Source organism: Akebia trifoliata, chromosome 6 (genome assembly GCF_017979445.1).
Source record: "Akebia trifoliata isolate Shusen 1 chromosome 6, ASM1797944v1, whole genome shotgun sequence".
Classification (NCBI taxonomy): Eukaryota; Viridiplantae; Streptophyta; class Magnoliopsida; order Ranunculales; family Lardizabalaceae; genus Akebia; species Akebia trifoliata.
The window spans coordinates 14,909,808-14,932,221 of record NC_141380.1 but is presented as its reverse complement, the minus strand read 5'-3'; the positions used below and the strand labels follow the sequence as shown (position 1 = coordinate 14,932,221).

The window sequence follows — 22,414 nt, the reverse complement described above, 5'->3', positions numbered from 1 at the left end:
AGATCAAGAAAGATTAAATTAGAAATGAACAAATTCCAAAAAAATAAAAAAATTGATATTAACTCTAATACAATTTGATTAAATCAATTGCAATCCCAATTAAAAGAAACATTCAAGTTGAAGATCTTAATAGAATGAGAGAAAAAAACACCCAAAAGCACGTGACTCAGAATAAAGGAACAGCCAACCTGAAGTATTTGGAAAAAGGTTTTGTTCTCGAATAAGAAAGATGCAAGTTTTGAGCTGATTCATTTATAGCTATGCCAACATAGAAATCTGAATAGAGCACTCATCTCTCAAGGTGGATTCGTGATTGAATCAACTTTAAATTTAATAAATGAATACATCATAGACCAGCGCACAAGTCCATCATGAACTTCAGTAGTAATATTGCTGAAATTTACCTGGGTCATATCTTGTGATCATTGATCTAGACATGAATTACATCAGAACTTAATATTGAACATGAATTACCTTCAAAGCGGTTCGGACATGACTTACATCAAACTAATAAACTACCCACAGAGTAATACTCACTTTCGATTAAATCACAAAAACTCAGTATTGAACTTGAATTTTTAAGTATTGGGTTAAAGAAGTAGAATAACTCATTTTCTTATTAAGATTCGATCACCAAATAAAAGCAAGACTCTACATCAGAGAACAAAATTTAACTGTTTTACCTTCCTACATGTCAACACTCCTACACCTGATGAACTCCTGATGCCGAAGAAGCCATAATAAGCAAACAATTAAAACCCAGGGAACACTTTCTTCTTCATTTCTTTCCTCCAGAAGTTACCAATCACCCAAGAGCTGCAACCAGAATCTCCATTCACCCTATTTACATTTTTAAAAGCACATTCCTCGACACAGCAGTACATGCATTGCACTCTCAAATAAATATCTGCACACATATGCAGAGACATAAGAATTCTTTTTATCCAAAAATGGCTAACATCATCATAATTCCAGAACAGTAACAGGTGTAGTTAATTCTTTTGTAATATTGCCCAATTCAATGATCAAAACCTCATTTTTAATTCAGTTTTTCTTTTCTAATGTTTCCCAACCAACTAAGTCCCCAATAGACACGTGGAAAGGGAACTCATATATTCACTCACAATCCTGACTGTCCATGTGAAATCTGAAGGTCGGGATTAGAAGAAAGTATCCCAGAATATAACACAAATCTCAAAGATAAATCCCAACTGTTGGATTTAGTATTTACAACGTTGGGATTGTATATGAACATATGAGTTCACTTTCATGAGTCTACGGATCCCAACCTATAATATAATTAAGGCCCAGCTCTCTAATAATAATAGATCCAAGTCCTAAGCATCAATACACCCACAAATGTCGCATACCATTGCTGGCTTTTCCTGAACTCCGTAAGAACTGGGTATATGTTCTCAAAGGCAGTGTATGTCTCATCTCTTACCTGAAGAGTTAAAAACCAAGGCAATCAACAACAACCCATTAAGATGGAATCGATCATATAGAATGGGATGAATGGGATATGGCAAGGATATTTTTTAGTTTATATCCCACAATAAACTACCATATATATATTACCTTAGCACCTGTGAGAACAATCTTCCCTGACACAAAGATGAGCAGCACAATCTTCGGCTGTTTCATCCGATAGATTAAACCTGGGAATAGTTCCGGTTCATACTGTACCAACACGATGCAGCTGCATTCAAAATGCGAAAGCCCAGAAAAATACATGACACAACTAATACAACTAAAGCTATAAATGAACAATATCACTCACACTTGAAAAGGCCCCATGAGAATATGCAAGCCCTTCAAGCCTAATAGGAAATTTTACATCACAGGAGCCCACAATGTTTTGAATCTTAAAATCCTAGAAATCAGAATTAAAAAAATTAATATTAGCAAGAAGAATAAGCAGACAGAGAAACCTTCATAGATATTAGTGAACAAATGAGTACCTTAAACTTCGCTGGAAATCCAAGTTTCTGAATGATTCGAGCATACTGAAAACAAAGATATGTCGTCAGATAAAAAACAATGAAGATATAATCATTTTCATCTATCTTAGTGGTAATAAAAAAGAATTACAGAAGTTCTCATGATAAAATTTACAATCGAAGATACATTTCGGTAGTCATCAGTCATCACTACCTTCCGTGCAGCAAGCTTTGACTGTTGTTCACTCTTGGCTCCAGTACAAACCTGAAAGACCGTGGGTAACAAATCAGGCATCAAATAGCTTGAGAAATTGTATATCAAAAGGTTCTAAGTTCTGAAATGAAAAATATCTATTTTTAATCATGTGTCGATCACTACTTGGAGAATGGTAAATAAGACAGTATAAAGCAAAAACGTCCTCAAGAATGATAAAGTAAATATCTAAAATGTATTACAAAAGCACTCTCATCATCGTCAAGCCATATCGAAAAGATTTGGGTCGGTAGAATGAATCCCATTGCTCCATTCAATTCTGTCTAGATCCACGTCTGTTGTTCTTGGAAGTTGTGTGTTCATATCAGCTTTCACAAACTCTATCCACATTCTTCTTGAGTCTTTCGCTCGCTCTTTCAGAACCTTACTTAAATATTCCTTCTAATTGGGATTGTAATTGGCCTTCATTGAATGTGCCCAAACCATCTCAATCAGCTTCCCTTAATTCATTGTCTATTGGAGCTACTCTATATTTACATTTTTTTTTTTTTTTTGAATTTATCTCAAGTCTTTCCACTCCTCCATTTCAGCATCTTCATCTCTCCTACACTCGATCTATCAGCATGATGTCTCTAAGCATAGTTTCTCTTACTGTCGTCTTATAAAATTTTCCTTGTTATTTGATTGATATGACTTGGTCACACTGCTCTCCAGAAGCTCACCTCTACTTTAACCATCCAACTCTGATTCGACTGACAATATCTTTTCCTCAATTGCAAGGAGAGAAAGGATGGCACTCTATAGTAATGTTTTCAGAGGCATTTGAGGCATAAGCTTCGAGGCACGCCACAATATGAGGCATATCAAAAACGTGCTGAGGTAGATTGAGGTGTTTCTGTCACTTGAGGCATTAAGAAACGCTAAAAAAGTGAATGCCTCAACCGAGGCATTCATTTTTTTTTTATTGAGGCATAAGCCTCAGTTTAAATAGAAATTCTTTTTTCAATAACTTATTTCTACTTATATTTAAGTGTTTTTATATACATATGCTTGTCATACCACTAAATAGGTTGTTGTATAGTGTAAGCTTGAGAGTGATTGGCTCTTAAGAGTGTTTCTTAGCAGTGGGTGTGAACTTTTTATAATGGTGGATTATGGACATGATTAGCATTGGGTATTGACTATTGAATCTTAATTACAGGGAATTAAAATACTTATCAAAAAAATTATGGGAAATTAAAACTCGAAATCAATTATGTGAATAAAAACTTGGAATTTTAAATATTAGAAATATGTGTTGGTTATCCTTTTTTTTTAATATAAACTATTTATACATTTCATATTATGAGGCTTACGCCTCAAGGCACTAAGCCTCACGCCTTAGCGTCTGAAAACATTGCTCTATACAAGCATGGACGAGAGTATGATGAGAGGGACATCAAAGCTTGAAGAGTAGATTTTAGGTTTATTTAATTTTCTATTTTCGGTTATTATTTTTATTTTTATTTTTTGACTTATTTTCATGTTTCATTAGCCCATGGTCTTAATATAATGTTTAGGGGTAGTTTGGTAACTTTAGAATGTATTTTATTTAAGTTTACAAGAGTCAAAAATTTGGGAGAGATTTAATTAAGAAAATTAGTTTTAATAGTTTCTTTATTTGGTATTTTAGTTTTAGTAGGATTTTAAAGATTTTCTTTATTTATAGATTGATTAGGGTTTATTAACAGATAAAATAAATAAACAAACAGAATTGTTTTCTTGTTTTGAATGTTGGTGCATTCAACATGGTTTTGTCATGAAAATCATTGGCGTGATTCCAAGGTAAATCTACCATATTTTCTATTCAATCCATCTTTTTTGCTTTACGTTATTATTATTTTATTTATTTTTTGTTTATTTGTGAGAAATCAATCCATCCAAACCCTGATTCAATTTTGGTAGAATTCTTTAATCTTGTTAGAATTCTAAAAATCTTGAATCCTTGAATCTTGATTTCTTGAAACCTCTTTTCCTCAACCCTTAATCCTTTCCCCAATTTCTTAAACCTTACCATATAAACCTAAATCCTTAATCATAATTGCAAAATGCTACAGTTAAACCTCAAAACCAAACCTTTGGGGCTTACCTTAAAAGTTTGAGGTAACCCTATTGTGGCCGAATTCCTTAAAAAAAATCCCAAACCAAATCCCCTAACCCCCTTCTTTCCTCTTCTTCCCTCACGATCCTACGTCAATGTGACATCAGCAAAGAACACTTCCATCATTGCAACTCAAATAAACCATGGTTCCACTATCCAATAATGAAATTAAAGCTTTTATCCTTTAAGGATCTGTTTGATTGCATGGAAATTACTTTTACATAAAATTCCCAATCCATGGGAAAATGGGTTGGAAAAATGGGTATGTTGGAAAAACACAAGTTTGGTGGTTGGTTGCATATGGAAAAAATACAACCAAAAAAAAAATATTAGAGGAAGAAGAAGAAGAAGAGAGAGGGAGAGGAGTGGAGCCGATGGCAGGAGCCAAAAAAGGGTGGAGGAGAGGAGAAAGAAGAAAAAATAGAGAAACAGAGAGGCTTACCGGTGGTGACGACGATGGTAATAGCGGCAATGATCACTGAAGGCAACAATGATGTTAGTGGTGGTGGTGAAGAAAAAGAAAATGGATAATAAGATTAGTGGTGGTGAGGAAGAAGAAGAAAATGGATAATAAGATTAGTGTTTGTAATTTGGGGGTAATTTTAGGGTGGATTTCATTTGTCCCATGGGTGGAGGTGGGAAAATAATATCAAGCCTTTATTGGATTTTTAAAAAGAGGGGGATTTTCATTTTCCATGAAAAAACCTGATCAAACAATGAAAAATGGAAATCCAACCCATTTTCGATGGCTAATCAAACACATCCTAATTTTTTGGTTTCCCAATAATTCATTTCACCCCTTAGATCATAGTAGTGAAAAGATATCAATTAACTCGGGCCACTGGGGAGTCTAGATATTAGTGAAATGAGCAACAGACCCACTCAAATTTCCTTTTCTCTATTGTCCTCTATATTTTTTTCTCTACAAACACTGTACAAGCAGCTTTTCTTTTACACAAGGAACTACTCAAAGGAGCAGTATAAAACTAAATTAGACCACCCCAAATGAATTCAAGCCCCCTTTAAGATACAAACATCCAACGCGTGTGGCAATGACTTCACCCCAAGGTCAAAATTAGGATGATCATAGCTCATTATTGCTCAATTAAAACCCACAAAATGACCATGTTTAAGGGAAATGAAATGGAGATAGAAAATAATATACCTAAAATGCATAAAAATATGTGAATTTCAGGGACCATAATCTATCCCCAGCAGGAAACTAGAAGTCGGTAGAGATTGTATACATGGTGCTGCATCCTTATTAATAAAGAAATAATGCCCTTGTCATGATACTGCCACACTGTATCTTTAAAAAAATTACAGTAATGCCCCTACTAGAGAATTTGCAATCCCTTAAAAAACTTGACCTATACCTACCAAAACAAAAGGAAAAAAAAAGACCCATATCTATATAAAGGTCTACTGATATGATCTTTTGCTATGATCTCCTCCTTTATGAATTCCCCAACAATATGATAAATGCATGTGCTCCCTGGGTAAAATTGTTAGGGGCATCTGAAGAATCGTCCAAATTACTGTCTACATGAATTGTTTGGGATAAGGCTGCACAAGAGAATACAATGTGTCCACTTGTATGGAGGTATCCAAATTTTTTAATGGGGCATCAGATATCAAGGACATATCATATTTGGGTCAGAGTTTAGTTTGCATTTTATTTTATTTTATTTTAGTTATTAGGCTTTAGTTGTGGACCTATTTTATGTTTTTGGAGTTCTATCTGTTTTAAAAGTTTATTATCAGGTATTTTAAATTAGTAAAGACTTTTTAATTAAGAATTTTTCTATTTTGGTAAAGCTCCTATTTCAAGAATGTTTCTATTTCGGGAAAGTTACCTTGAGGTACAAGAAAGAGTCAAATTAGAAGTCCTTTAGCTTGTAACAACTTATTTTTTTTATTTAAACATTGTAATAGATTGATTTAGAGAGAATGGAGTTTATGGAGTAAATAATCAGTTTTCTTTCAACGAGTACTTTGTGCGAACTCCAATGGAGTTTATTGGTATGAGTTCTCCATTATTCTATGTAATTACAAGGTTTAATCCTTCTATTCCTTCTTGTTCTCTTCTAATTTCATTTCTCATTTCTCGTTTTTCTTTTATTTTTCTAGTTCTTGATTTTCTTGAATTCTTGAAACAACAAACCTATTTGTTTTGTTTTCTTTATTCTAAACCTTTTTACCCTATCAACTTAAACCCTTAACCCCAACAATTGTAAAACATCATAATCAAATCCTGCAACCGAAATCCTTATGGATTTTCCTTAAATCGTAACGGAAACCCTATCGTTGTCCAAATCCTTAACTCAATCCCAAACCAGATTCCCTACCCCCTACTTCATCTTCTTCCCTTCCTTTCCATCCTACATCATCTTTTGAGTGTCCTAAGTACCAGTGTGCCTCACAGTGTATCTTATAATCAAGAACATTCAGCCTTCAAAATTCTCACAAGTTTCATAACGAAGTTCATTCAAAAGATCTCTACCACCAGTGAGTCCTCTTTAGTTCATCAAGTCTTTTTGCTGCTTTACCAACGTATGCTCTAGTTTCTCATGAATGATATTGCTCTTCTAGGTCATTGAGAATTGACATTGACACTTCTTCCTTAAAGCAAGTGCCACACAGGTCTCCAATGCACACTCTTAACGACCAAGAAATTGTGAATCTGCAAACAAATTTATTTTTTATACCCACCAAAGCAAATACAAGGAACGTTCATAGACATGCCAAGAGAAGGAAAATCAAGCAATTGCTCAGGGTTTGCAGGGGATAAGGTTGGTCACCTCGCCCGACCTTGCTTTTACTTAATAAATTTTGGCTTATTAAAAAAAGGTTGTCTAACAGACATTATTAAGTGTTTTCATTTTGCAAAAAACAAAGAAAAGAACAAAAAAAAAGATAAGTGTTCAAACTTAAATGAAGGCTGGTGCTTTGAAAATAGCTTATGTTATTACCAATATTTCTGTTAAATTCAAACTTCAAATTTTGAATCCACAATTCAAATGTCATTTTGAAACATGCTTTAACAACGACGTCATACTTTTTACATCATTGAAAAACCTTGGTTTGCAGCAAAAACAGATCTAGTAGAATGCTCTCATTCAGATCTTTCTTGTGGCATCCATTATTAATTATTCTATTCAATTATAACTGATATTGGCTTTAATCTTAAATTCCTAGCATGCCTTTTTATACTTGAACTTTAATAAACAGTAAATGGATATGTAATGCAGCCATTTCAGTACCAACTGCCCTTCCAACACAATTCTCTATTGTTTTGCATGTTATCCTAAAAAGGAAAAACTCTTATATAGATATGTATTTACTGGATCTAAGGGCCACTTCCCATCATCATACTAGTGAAGATAGTCCAGGTGCAGGTATGCACCCACCATTCAATGAAACCCGCCTGAAGTGTTTCTCATGAAATCAATCTTATATGAATGGACATAGAAATCCAGTTCAAGTTTTTTGAATCATTAAGAAGATGCATTGGATCTAAACTAAAAAGTATAATAGCTAAAGAGATAGGCATGGATGTCTCATCGAAGCAAGATTTGGCACAATAGCCATCCATGTATGGACAAGTAAATGTGGATCCCAGCGTGATATCTACACCATACGAAGAGTAACTGCGATGCGACTACTTAAGCATCACAAGCATCGCATGCCCCTACACAAGGCATTATTTAATTAACATCATTCACTTCTTCAAACAAATGGTTTAATTAATATTTCCATTACTATGGCTAATATAACGGGCATTTCTATAGAAGAAAACAAATACGGTGAGAGGAATAGAATGCATCACTTATTAGAACATTTATGAAAGCGATACTAAGTCAACTAGTTTAATAAAAGAAACATCACAAATTCCACGAAGGAGCAACTCACCATTTTTCCAGAGGCAAATATCAATGCAGTTGTCTTTGGTTCCCTTATCCTCATAATTACGGCAGCAAAACGCTGTGAGAGAACACTTGTAAAATGAAGTCATTTCAAGTAGTCAAAAAATGAAAAAGGCTTAAGCTATATAAAGAACAGGATTTAAAAACTAGGCCTAGTTGTCTAGGTGTACAAACATGTAAGGAAGCTATGCTGAGACTCTCTCAAATTCATGAGTTTGACAATGACACCCCCCCCCCCCCCGGTCTTAGATTCAGCTAAGCAACTACAAAATTATATCATTCTTTTTTATTATTATTTTTTTAGGTAAAGAACTATAACGTTTTGGCGTTGGCGATGCACACCAGCACTTTCATTTAATTCCTAGTTGAGCAGTCAGCAATGAAATTTAATGCACAATCATCAGAGTTATATTAGCATATGATTGAACTTTGTTATTGCTGGATAAAATCAGATGAAACTGTTTCCATTGCTTACCTTGGGATTATACTCAGCATTACGAGCTTGCAGAGCTATGGCCTTAAGATCCAATTTGCAGTCCAAGTTGACCGTTGACACGATGTTTCTATATACATGAACAGTACCACATAAACTATCATAAACATAGTTAAGAAATCCCCTTCAATATTCAACAAATAAATAACATATCATCCCCCAAAAGAATCATTGGCCAAGAGAGAACCCACGGCAGCAGTGGCTGCTGCTGCTTTGGTGTCTTAAAATGTTGTGGGTCCTTCTTGACATTTTATTAACAGTTCTCTAACGGGAGATAGAATTTTCATAGATTTATAGGATTTTCATGGTTGGTTATTCAAGATGCTAATAGCCATAAATCAGAACTTATGGAGCTGCTCAGGAGAGACTAAATAAAAACGGGATAACCTGAATTAGAGACCTACAAAAGACTAAGAATTATAGAAAACAGTGGTGATAACTTAAGGGTTTTCTACATGCATCTAAAGGTCCAAGAAAATGGTGTAGTCCTCAAGTTGTGGATGGTCAATAATATAGCAATGAGAATGCCAACATGAAGAAACAATGACTACACTAGTAATTTGTGGGATGAGTGTCTCGCATGATGGCCAGAGAGATCATTCAGACATCTGAAGATACAAACTGCAATTCCTCCAAAAGGAAGAGAAGAATCTCCTTGCTGCAATAAGTGATATAGGAGATTCAATCCCTTCCCTAATGTATCAAGAATCTAAACTGGTTTCATATAAATTTTCCTAGTATGATATTCTTCAGAAAATCAACAACTTCACATGTGCCAACTCAACTACAACAAGTAATGTACAAATTTGAAGTTCACTAGAAAACACACACACACGAAATCACAATATTGTCATTAAATTTGAGAATGTAATCAATGGATCCAACAAATATCACCTTGTACATTTACAATTCCCATCACTAAACCCAAAGAAGAAGGAAGAATTGGAATTAAAGCTGCAAATACTTGTGTAACTGTTGCAATTCAAATATGGGTACAGAAATCTTCTTTATTCCTCCACCACACATTTGATATTTTCAAGATTGAGTGTGGAATTCATGGAGACTGATAAAAGAGAAAGTAATTTATTAGAGAATTTCATAATCCACTGGAGGAGAAATATTGTTAGAAATATATACTCAATATGTCTCTTCAATGAGTGTTAGAAATATATACCCAATATGTTTCTTCGCGGATTTTTATCACTATGATTAGCATGAATAAGTATGAAATTCATATTTTCTTCCCATCTTCACTTCTCATACATATTCAAGATATTTACTCAAAAAGCATACACGGGTGATCAAGAATCTGACCATCTTAACCTTTCTATCTAACCTTTCTTAATTATTCTGAACAGAGCAATAGTTAACAATAGTGCGATTTACATGAATTACCACAAAAAAGACTTGCTTGCTTACAACCACACAATGATCAAACTCCTGCTAAGGAAACCACACTTACTGTAGAGTAGGAACAATGCCAGAAGGATGTTTGGAAAGATCAACTGGCTGGCTCCCTTCCAAGACTTGGTCGGCCATGTTCATGTTCATGTTCGTCTTCAGAAATAGAATCAATTGCACTACTTAACACAATCAACGATTAAATCTAAAGAATTTTCGTTTTCTTCCTTTTACTCCTACAGAGAATCAGTTATCCTCGACTTCTATATATAAAACAAAGGAGGAGGATCTATCAAGTAGTATTTGTGTTTGTATTTGTTCCCTTCTTAAACCTAGATCAGCTTTTCTCCAAAATTTTAGGGTTTCAAATGAGCTCCAAAATATAAAGCTTTGTCCGAAGAATCAAATCAGATTTTCAGAAGAAAACCAACACAAATTATGTTTTTAAAAAGGCTTTTTGGCTCTTCGAACAAGATCCTACCATTTCACTTCGAATCAAGGGCTTCCTACCGATCTGAACCAGCAAACTCTGAAATTTTCTTCGACAGACGAAAGAAGGATCGATTTTCAGTGAAATTGTTCAAGATCGAGTAGGTTTCAGGAGGATCTGATGATTCTAAGCTCTGTGTCTTTACATCAGAAGAAATCGGAAATTTTCTTCGAGTATTAGGGTTTCTAAACCGATCAGAATGAGAAATTTCTTAAATTTCTGTTGGAATCGATAGAAGAGATCGAATTAAAGCGGTAAATGTTTGAAAATAGGTGTCTTTTATATGAAAGAAGAAGAGATCTGGAGCCAAGAAGAGGATAGTATCTGTAGGGTTTCGTTTGGTTGAATATAAGAGGGGAAGAGTTAAAGACTTAAGAGAGAGAGAGAGAGAGAGAGATGGCTTTATCTACCTTCGACTTTATATTTATAGAGGGTTACCTGTTTTGGTGTCTTTTAGCCGGTAACAAGGAAATTTACCGGCTATTGCCCGTTAAAAAGAAAAATTACCTTTTTGTGCGAAGGGTTCTTGCGCATTTTTGAGCTGGAGCGTGTCTTAGCACTCGATTAAAGCAGGGGTACCATCGTCATTTCGTTATTCCAAAATTACAAACAGCTAAACGCGGATTTCCAAAGAGAGCTGCTATTGTCATACCAACTTTTACTAATGTCACCGCAATTCCTATGCAAAGCCATCTCTGACAATGACTTAAATTTGAGTAAAATTTTCATTTCATACGGAGCTCTCTAATGGTAAACTACAGCTTTTACTCAAATTATTTTTAAAATTTTCTATTTTATCTTAAAAATAGATATCTTTCAATTTTCATCTAAATTTATTCTCTCGCTTATCTTTCTTCTAGTTTCCGTCCAAATTCATTTCCCTCTTAATTTTTTCTTTCCTTATCAATTATTTTTCCCAACTCCAAAACGGTTTTCTCCAAATCCAATATTTTACTCATTAAAAGATAGAACATTGCATTCATTTATTGAACAATTATTCCAATGATAATACAAGATGAAAATAAATATAAAATATTAAAAACCTATTATTTCTATTTCGAGTAATAATTTGTTGTTGAAGATCTTCGTAGTAATATCTCTATATAGGAGTTAAATTGGTCATATCCATCAACATGATTTTGTGATCAGTATTTCTCTGCTCTCTCTCATTTATCATCGTTAACATATGTAGTTAGGGTTGTGGATAGTCGAAATCCGAATTCAATTTTGTATCAAAAACGTGGATATTATTCGAAAAATTTGGATATTGAATTTGAATTCGAATAATATTTTACATTTGAAACATTATCAGACATAGATTCGAATATTGGTGTATTTGATTCGATAATAATCAATTCAAAATAATAATAATTTATTACCAATAAAGTTTTTTCTTTTATAATAGATAACAAAGTAACAAATCATTAAACGCATCAACACTCTCTCCACTTCGTCTCCTTTTACTCTCTTAGGGTTGCGAATTATGAACCCATGCTTGCAAGAGTGATTTTTTGACGATCTTCTCCGATGATGTTCCAGGTAAGTTCTAAATTTTCTCCTCACGCTGCTCTCTCTCTCTCTCTCTCTATCCAAAGAAATTCTTGTTTTTTTCTTTCAAAATGAATCTTCAACCTTTCCCAAACCATTTGTAAAAAACCCCTAATTTTTCTGTCAAAAATTTCATCACTTTCTACTTATTTAAAAATCCTATATTACATTCTGATTTTTAGGTGAGATTGATATAATATCAAGTGGAGATGATTAAATCCATCATTTTTAACCACTGCCTAACCCCTTTTAGAAAACCCTTGTCTTTCTATCAAATATTTAATGGTGTTCTAGTTTCCAAAAACCTTAACATGGCTTGAGATTTTGTTGCCTTGAGGTTTGTTGGTTTGAAATGTAGGTGTACTGATTTTGAAGATTAAATATCAAATAATTAAAGATGGCTGGTTTTAAGGTAAAAATCTATGGGTTTTGGTTACGAGTTGATGACAAAGGCATTTGGTCATTTTATTTCTTTCACTAAAGACCTAAGTTTAAGGGGCATGCCTTTATTTGTCTAATATGATATTATCCGATATTCAATAACATCATCAAATACAAATTCAAATATTTTTCAATATTATCTGTTGGATTCAAATTCAAATTCAGATATTGTAAATATTTTTCATATTCAAATTTGGATATACATATATCTGAATCTATAAGTATCTGTTGACAGTCTTGTATGTAGTTGCACCTCCCTATTCTCAGTCTTACTCCAACAATCTATAGCCTTTTGTTGTTCTCGATCCATATTTTGAATGGAAATATTCGTTAAAGCATCAATAAGTTTAGTTTGATTGGCTACCAAACCATCATATTTGCCATCATTGATTATTTTCTTCATTCATGCTTTTTTCTCAGTCTTGTTACCAATGGGTCGCTTTAATTTCGTTCTTGAAGACTGATGGTCTACATCCAAATCAGAATCAAGAGATACTGAAGTACTTGGAGTAGAGGGATTTGAAGGGGAAAAAGCTTGGACTGTAGTTTTCTTGCATTGTGTTCTAATTTCATCTCATTTACAACTCAATTGCAATACTTTTCAACATGTATCAAATGTGAAGTAATTTTTTATTTTTATTTTTGATAATATGATACATGCATTTAGCCTCACCAATATAAAAATAAAATTAACATCTAAAGTCACAACTTTATCACAAATTTTAAGTTTGAAATAAATACCTTATCTGTTTCTTCAAGTCCACTTTGTTGTTGCATTTGCAATTGATCATAAAAATCAGAAAATTTATTCACTGCCTTTTGAATTGAAGACCAATGATGAGACAAAGAAATACTTTATCTATTTTGTCCAAAATTTGATTAGGAAGAGAAATAAATACGAACACGGTCTCAAAACACCGCCATAGTTTGAATATTACCCACAACTGGATCTTGGGAGACAGCCAATCAGGCTCTACAAAGTGATTTGTCTTCTATTATACTGAAGGATTTACAAAGAACACAAAAATTTTGAGAAATTATCTCAACTCTGTGAGATTCCTCCAAACTTGGAAAATCATCAAATATTGGATAATCATGATCCATTGCTTAAATAGAAAATTAACAAAATAGAAAAATGAAAATGATAGAATTAGATTTATTAAAAAAAAATATAGAATTTAAAATAATTAAAATTTTGGAGAATGGTGTATGAGATGAGGAGTAGAGAAGAAGGGCGTGGAAGTAGAATAAGTGTATGGAAGTATAATAAGTGTGTGTGAGTTGAAGTATGAGAAATTGAGAATTTATAAAATAAAATTTTAATGTTTATCTAATTATCGTTGGGGCCCAAAAAGAATCGTTGGGGATTTGAGTAAAACTGGATTTGGAATGGGTTTAGGTAAATGGTTGGAGGGTCGAAGTCACGTTTTTACTCAAATTTAAAATTTGAGTAAGAGTTTGGTTAAGGGCTATAGATGACCTAAATCACCAAATGATTGCACACAGTTGGTGCGTCGTTAGCAAAAGTTGGTGTAGCAATAGTAACTCTTTTTCTAAGACATGGTTTTAAAACTTGTCCGAGATCGTGATGACTCAGGTGAGTCATTATGGGCGCGACTCAAGATAGTCAACATGAATGGTAGATTATTTTGACTCATTCAAGATCCAATATAACTAATCAAATATTTAGGTTATATTTGCCAGAGTCATCATGGTCCGGAAGACTAACAATTTAATGGGTGGGACTCAAGAGAGTCGATGTGAATCATAAATTATTCTGGCTGTCAAAAGAAATCTAATATAACTAACCAATTATTTAGGTTATACATGCAATGAAAGTTTGATTGAGTCATTGGATTTTGTATTTTTCATTTAAACAATTAATTTATGACTAATGATAAACTGATGCTCTTATTGTGGCATGTGATCAGAACCACAGATCTTTTTCCTTGTGTATCCCAAAGAAAAAGATCTATGGTTATGTGCACTACAACACCAAGAGTGTCAGTTTATCATGGCTCTTAATTTATATAGATATTTAGACATTTTAAATAGAAGATTTTATGATCAATGAGTTATCCATAACGTTGACTCGTTTAAGATTCCGGATAATAAATTAGAATTGACCAAGTTTAATTGTCATGCCACAACATCCCAACACAAATCGTTATGACTCAATAGTCATAATCTCTCAATGTGAGGTGAACATACACATAACCTGATAAAACATACACAAGCAATATTATTTATGGAAAAGAAAACATACGCAGCAGAATAAACATTTGAGTAACATATATATAAGAGTCTAGAGTAAGTAGATCAATCGCCATAACAAAATTGATATCATCAAAGTCCTCAGCCTCATAATATATTGGATTACAAAAATTTCTAAAACTAACATGTTCTTATTTACAATAAAAAACTGCTAGGATCCTCGACTAGTTTTCAAAGACACAGCGGTGGCAAGACATCAATTTGATCCTCCTAGAGGACCTCCTCAAAGAACGGCTCCTCAAGAGCTAAATAATTTGAAATGTAAATGATAGGGTGAGTAACAGAGGAATATTACTCAGCAGAATAAACGTCGTTCTAACAGCGAATCATACATGCACGAGTAAACATCTGAACAGTTAAATAATGCAAGTTTTTCATAATGTAATATACGATAAATATCTAAGCATACTTAGTAAACAATTATAGAAATTTTCAATCTATCATTTCTATCATTTAAAGTAACATATGCATCTTTTAAATGAAAACATATATCAGTCATTATAAAATAAGAAAAAAATACATAATAAGAATATGGCGGTGTAATCAATAAGAAAGTAAAGGAACACGTCGATAGAACCGCCTTGACTATGGCAATATGATATTCTAAACTTCCAATCTGACGTGGAATCCCATCGTTAATATCTGATTTTGTGGCCGGTCTAGCATACCACGGTTAGATGACCATTTATTTGGTTCAAACTAGCTGTTGACCAAGAGCCCAATACTGAGTTCAACTAATGGTGAGGTCGACCGTTTGACGACTACAGATTAAAAGTGATCACTAACTAGCCTAGGAAATCCCTTACGTTGAAGCCTATCAAGAGGCAATACATGTGAATCCCGCCTACCTTTACATTATACAATGATCGCCTTTATACACAATTTTTCCCAAGAAATAAGTAGGAGAAATTCCGAGATCTCATAAGCTGTAATATCTAAGGTATCCCATACTACCGAAGAGCATATGACATATTGCGCTATCCTAGATTGACTCGTCACTTCTGGATACACATTAACACGTCACTTTTTATGAGTTTTCTACGAATCTTTTATAGTAAACAAAATAATTTATTTTGTATATAGTATACTATTTTTTTTTATCGAAAATACAAATAAAGTCTGGTAGTACTCTCTAGTGACAGTCATTTGTCATTTCTATCTATCAACCATTTCATCCATCTATTTATCTATCTATCACGTTTTACGTGTACGTAAAACTAGAGGCACTGTCCCAACAATCAGTCAAGAACATACATTCCCTCTATTCATCCATCAATCAATTGATCAATCAATCGTCTAACTTTCTACATATTTATCAAAATATGTTCGTTTTTAAAGTTATTTGAAAATCATATAACATCAACCAATTCCATTCGATGGTTTTGGTTGAATAGAAAGGTTTGGAAAACATGATAAAATTATATGACATGAAAGTTGTAAAAACTGTCAAAATTTGACTAAGTGTTGAAAAAAGTGATTTTTAGAATTATCAAAATTGAAAATGAATTTTTGTATATGAAAGTCCTCGACAACATGAGAAAGACTATAATTTTTATTACTTAATTCAAACTAATACTAAAGGTGCCACATTTTCAAAATTTGACGAAAACTTTGAATTTTATATTTTGTTCTTGAAGTCAAAAATTATATTTTAATACGATGAGATTGGGATCTTAAAACCATTCCCAACGTTCCAAAATAGAGGGTAAAATCTTAATTTCATTAAAGAACTTAAAGTAAATGGAAAGAAAAAATAGTGTATAAGTTGAGTGGGGATAAAAGCTGAAGAAAAATTTCAGTTTTTGAAATTTTTCATGTCTAACGATGGCGCCGTCAGCAAGCTTGAAGCCAAATTTCAAAAATTTTCAAAATGTTGTTTTTTCTGTCGAAACTTGACAAAACTCGCTCCCACTGTTATATTACTCATACAAAGTATAAAATACATTGAAAAACCAAAATAGACTAAAAATAATCATGCAAACTTGATCCAAAATCATTCAAATATGTATAAATGAAATGAAACGATAGATCTACCGAAGATCGTATGAGTTTTTTATGAATTTATTGCATGACTAGAAGGTAAAAAGGAAGGCAACTTACTTCAACTATTCTCTACGGCTTAACGGAGTCTAAGGATCACCTTTGACCGAATACCAAGATTTTCTTCTGATGGAAATCGAAGTTTCTAGTGTCCACGTAACCTTTGACCAAAGGAACAACTTTCCTTCTTGTGACGAAGTTCGGATCGTTTTCATTTGACGTGAAACTGAGTTTCAAATCTTAAGAAAAAGATAGAGTTCATATTTTTTGGAGAGAAAAATAAGAAAAATTAGATTATTTTTTAATGTTTTCAGATATTTATAATTTAAGTGGGACGTAAGTGTTATTTCAAAAATTATTTTCTTGAATGTCGATTTAGACAAACTTATACTCTATTTCGAGTGATTTTTTGATACGAACCTAATGGCATGATCGGTTTTATCAAATTATGTCTCTAAAGTGTCGTTTACCTATGAGACAAATATCTAATGCGAAACTCGAGAATTTGATAACTTTCTCAATCAACTTCAGATTTAGGCATGCTTATAGGCTAGAGTATGTTTCTTGACCCTTATTAATCTATTGGTGAAGTTAGTTTTCCTCAAATATTGAAAACTAAAAATCCATACTTTAAATCAATATAAAAATTTTAAATACTTTCCTCAAGATACCCATTCAAAATTTTTAGGTCATTACTTTAATAAATGTTGGATAAGTCTACTGGTTTTGTGTTTTTATGTAAATTAATTAATTTTTACGATGATTTGAATGTGTTTAAATAAAAGAGACTATGATTCAACAGTTATTATCTACCTGTAGACACCCCAATTTGAACCCCCAACCACTCGAAAGGATAAAAAAAAAGTTGATTTTTATAATAAAATTCAGCATCTTGATCAAATCGAATGTTCTTATGACCCCTAAAGGTGTCATGGGCCCACCATGAGGTTTTACCTGCTCCCCACCTCTTCTATCTCTCACAACTCCATTCTCGAATCCGAAACTACCCCAAGCCCGCTTAAAGCCCCCCAACCCTCAATTCCCTAAAAAAAACCATTTTCACCTCACCCAACTTAGTTTAACCCTCCATACAACTCAAATTCTAAAACTCGCTTACCTTCAAAACCCCATCCTAAAATAAATCCAAATCAATTCTAACAACTTAAAAACCTAAGCTCAACATATCAAACCCCACATCCATATCCATAACCATAATTCACAAATAATTATCTACATCAACCAATAAATATTTTATCATCAAATAGGACACTTGTCCTCACTACAACCTATCTCTCAATCATTTTATACAACCTAACCCCTCACCTTTCTCTAACAAAATCACCACCCATTGAAAGCGTCCTCGATCTACGGGGTGTGCGGATCTACTTTTATTTTTAGTGTTTGGGAGTTGCCACCTAGCTATTATGGTATGAAAATCAAATATTGACTCTAACAAAATAAATAACACTAATCTACGAAAAAGAAACTACGGGTTCGGGGATCACGTTACGGGATTGGAAGGTGTTAAACACTAACCCCGCCCAGCAAACGCTAGTCACTACTATTTCCCAAAACATATTACATTGCTAAAAAAACCTAAAACCAAAAAAAAAAAAAAAGTACTTAGATGATCGCAACGATTTGTTCCCTTAGAGTTGGCGGAGAGACTCTTTGTATGAGATTCTTTGCTTTGTGTTCCGTCATTGGACCTGCTTTTAATCTTCAAGTTAAGGTATCTAGATCTGTGTGTTTTATGTGTTTTTCTTTTTTGGAGGGTTTCTAGATGTTTTTGAAAGTTTTCTGGATATTTTTTGAGTAAAATATGGGATTTGGATGAGAGGTAGGGAGTTAGGGCTTCAAAATTAGAGTTTGGAGAAGGATAGGGTGCCTTTTTGACCTATTTTTTTAGGATTTATTTGACCTACGAGATTGAGTTGTGGATGTTCTTATTTATAGATTTTTTTTGGAAGAGTTGGTATTTAATTAGATTTCTTTTAGATAAGGTGAGTTAGGATTTTGACTTTAGCCTTATTTGATTGACTAGGTTTCTTTAGATTAGGGTTTTAATTAGGGTTTTGACTTAAGTCTTATTTGATTGACTAGGTTTCTTTATATTAGGATTTTAATTATTACGTACAATGAAAGAACATATTTTTAATTTTTTTTAAAAAACCTCCTAATTATATCTTTAATTCCTTGAACCCTCAGATAGAGGAGTCTTTTAATAAATATCAGGGGGCTCCACTTAAATAAGTGGGCAACCATAAACAATTTTGCCTGAGGGTTTGATTGATGATTTTCTTTGTTTAAATTTTTAATTTTATTTTATTAAGATTTCACTTTACATTAATTAATGTTTTATTTATTAATTTTAGAATTTTAAATTTTTTAAATTGAAAAATTACCGTTTTGCCCCCCAAGGGGACTTTTGTGTTGAGGAGTTGTTTTTCGATGTTTTGGAATCGATTTTTTGTAAGAAATTTGATGAGATTATCGATTTGTGTCATTTATGAATTTTTTGATATGAAATGATTGTGAACCGTATGAGGGGCATTTTCGTAATTTTTATTGAATTTAATGAAAATTGACGAAATTATTTATTTAATTTTACTTTATTGTTTTATATGTTCGAAATGATTTTCCTAAGTGTAATGTAGGCTCTAAGGATGTTTTGATGTTAGGGGTATTTTGATAATTTGATCATTTTTTAGTGATTTTTATCGTAAAGCTTTTTTTTATCCGAAGAATGATGATTTCTACGTTTTGGGTCATATTTTTCTAGCGTAGCGTAGTTTCTAAAGTTTTGTTTGCTTGATATATCTCATCTGAATTTCTAAAATATATTTAGTAATAAATAAAAAAACATTGGAATATTCATCCATCATCGAGAACCATCACAATAAGGTTGACAAGTTGATTAATCAGGCGAGTGCGAAAATGGAGTGTTTACACCCATACCAATACACACTCTACGTCATAAACTTAATCCATCATTTTTATCTAATAAAATTACCTACCCACATCACAACCCACATCATTTTTTCATCATTCCCCTTAAATATATCCTCACAAGCCATCCTCACACCTCTGATACTCAATCAATCCATCTCCATACCTTTTGGACACATGTCACCACATCCCTCACTATTCCAAAACCTAACCACCTAATCATTTATATAACACATTCTTTCAAACAAACACCACACACATTCACTTCACCAAACACTCAACCCAAATGGGTTGAGGGATCCAACCCATTTGGATAAAAACTATCAATTTTCCTCCCCTTCCATAAATACCCTCCTATCAACCCTAAATGTCATACTCTTCACCCTTAAATCTCATGTCATTATCTACTTTTCTATTTTTTCACCCTATCCTATCCTCAGAAACAACCCTCAACGCTTATAAATACCCCCTTCACCTTCTAAAAAGGGGCACCAAGTCTAAAAAAAGAAAAAAAAGAGGAAATCCATCAACTCTTATCTTTTTTATTACTTCATCACTTTAAAAACATATTTTTATAATTCTACTAAAGACCCAAAAAGAAGAAAATAATGAACAAGAGAAGAAAAGGAAAACCCAAGACTCAAGGTAGGGTTGAAGATAGCATTGCATTCCCCCCACTCTCCTTTCTCTATCACCTTCTTTTTATATCCCCCTCTTTTTTATTTTAGCAAACTTCTAAGATGTAGTGTTTCCCTTCCCCTATCTCCGGTAGATCGGATTTCGACTCGATTGAAAGTATAGGGGCTGTAACCACCTTCAAAGGACAACAGTTTTAGACTTTTAAAACACTCTTTACACACACCTCACTCAACTCGTTTTAAGGCAATCAGTATTTGGGTCTTTTTCAACCCATAAGAATGGGTCTGCAACTATTAGCCAACATTTTTAAAAAATATATATGTTATTCCCAAGGCTAAATTTTTATAAGGATCATTTTCTTCAATGAGATGATCCCTATAATACGAGTCGACAGTAAATCCCTTCTTAGGGAACAAGTTGTCAATCGATTGACTCTTTTATTTTATTTATTTCGTTTTATCCGAAAATGATTAAGTTACTTTTTGAGGTTATTACCAATTGGTGGAGAGAAATGTGTGCTTAATACCATCCCTTTTCTCTAATCAAACCATTTACCTAGATCTTAGGTAGATCAATGTTTTATTTGTATGAGAGTCACTAAACGCCAAAACAACACTTTTTCTAAAAATACACCTCGGCTGACCATTCACACCCTTTTATAAAAATGAATGATGATGACTTCAAAACTAAAAAATCACGTATCTACAACTGGTGACTCCACTGGGGAAGCTGAGTTTAGCCATCATGTCAACTCGATTATTTATAATAAAAAAAAAACAAAATGGTTTTTATTTACTTGCTAACGTTGTTTGTTGTTTGTGTTATTTCTTTTATTTACATATGAAATATTGTAATATTTATTTACTTTTTTTCTTTCATTACATACTTGTACGGGGGTCGATAAAAAAATGATAAAAATGAATGCACGAGCACTTGCAAGCATAGCTCATTGCACAAACCACCCCACCCTTAAAAATATCAAGCCCCGATGCCTAGTAGTTCTATGGATTGATATCGTTATTTCAAGTGTTGGGGACTCATCAAGTTTGATCACCAACTAGCGACGTATGTCCGGTATGCATTGAGGTTTGTAGATCGAGTAACCATAAATCCACCTATTGGCCGCATGCATATGCCTGATTAGTTGATTTAAGACATAAATTCTCAAGAACGTATCAACCCTCGAAGCCAAGTTGTATTTGCTTAGTTACTTTCGGGCCTCGAAGCCCAAGTTGTAAGCCCAAGAAGGCACACTTGTATATATCATAGGTTTCTTGTTGTTTATTTCATTTTTTTCATTTTCTTTATCCCTTAGGTAAAAAGGGATGAATGTGTTTGTTGCATCATGTTAAAAAAATAGAAAATGATAAAAGAAAATAGGAACCAATGGGTAGACATTCGAAATAAAGGCTAAAAAACTAGTTTCTGTCAATTCTAGAAAATTTGATTTCTTTTTGGTCTGTGCTCATAACACAGACAGTCAGATATGTGCATTATCCACGCTTCAAATATGGACAGAACAATACATGCCTTCTCTGTACTTAAAAAACGGATAAGGCAATATTTGCTATGACCGTACTCCAAGAACGGACTAGCACTAATATGAAAACTGGCATGAGCATAGGCCAAATTTATGAGTTGCCAAGCTATTATTTTGAAGCCTAATGTCATTTTTGAAAGAACACAACAGTTGAGACCTCCAAGAAAATTTCAAGTTTTGGAAAACTAAACAAAATGACTTTTATTAACCCATGATTTCTAAAACAACAATCATCTTTCGACTAGTCGAATCAGAATCGATTAAGACCTTACTTGACATTGGGCCTCAAGTGGGCCTATTGCGTTTCACAGGACTATGGAAAGTTACTCGACCAACCAAATCGACCTTGAGACCTAGGCACAAGCAAGGTCTAGTACAC

General features: G+C 33.2%; 1 protein-coding gene across 4 annotated transcripts; it reads right to left on the bottom strand.

The window, feature by feature from the left end:
• Positions 1–622: 622 nt before the first annotated feature.
• On the bottom strand, positions 623–11,002 carry LOC147400304 (TATA-box-binding protein-like). Of its 4 annotated transcripts, XM_086445943.1 has the most exons (10): positions 10,596–11,000; positions 10,176–10,270; positions 8,696–8,783; positions 8,207–8,278; positions 2,155–2,205; positions 1,962–2,006; positions 1,781–1,873; positions 1,579–1,680; positions 1,371–1,444; positions 623–907 (listed from the first exon to the last, which is right to left on the bottom strand). In XM_086445943.1, coding segments are annotated over exons 1-10 (624 nt in total). In that variant the 5' UTR covers positions 10,599–11,000; the 3' UTR covers positions 623–906. The 4 variants fall into 4 exon arrangements, 3 of the variants coding, with proteins under 3 accessions (XP_086302069.1, XP_086302071.1, XP_086302070.1); XM_086445945.1 differs by lacking the exon at positions 10,176–10,270 and having other exon boundaries at positions 8,207–8,291; positions 10,596–11,001; XM_086445944.1 differs by lacking the exon at positions 10,596–11,000 and having other exon boundaries at positions 8,207–8,291.
• Between the last annotated feature and the right edge of the window lie 11,412 nt (positions 11,003–22,414).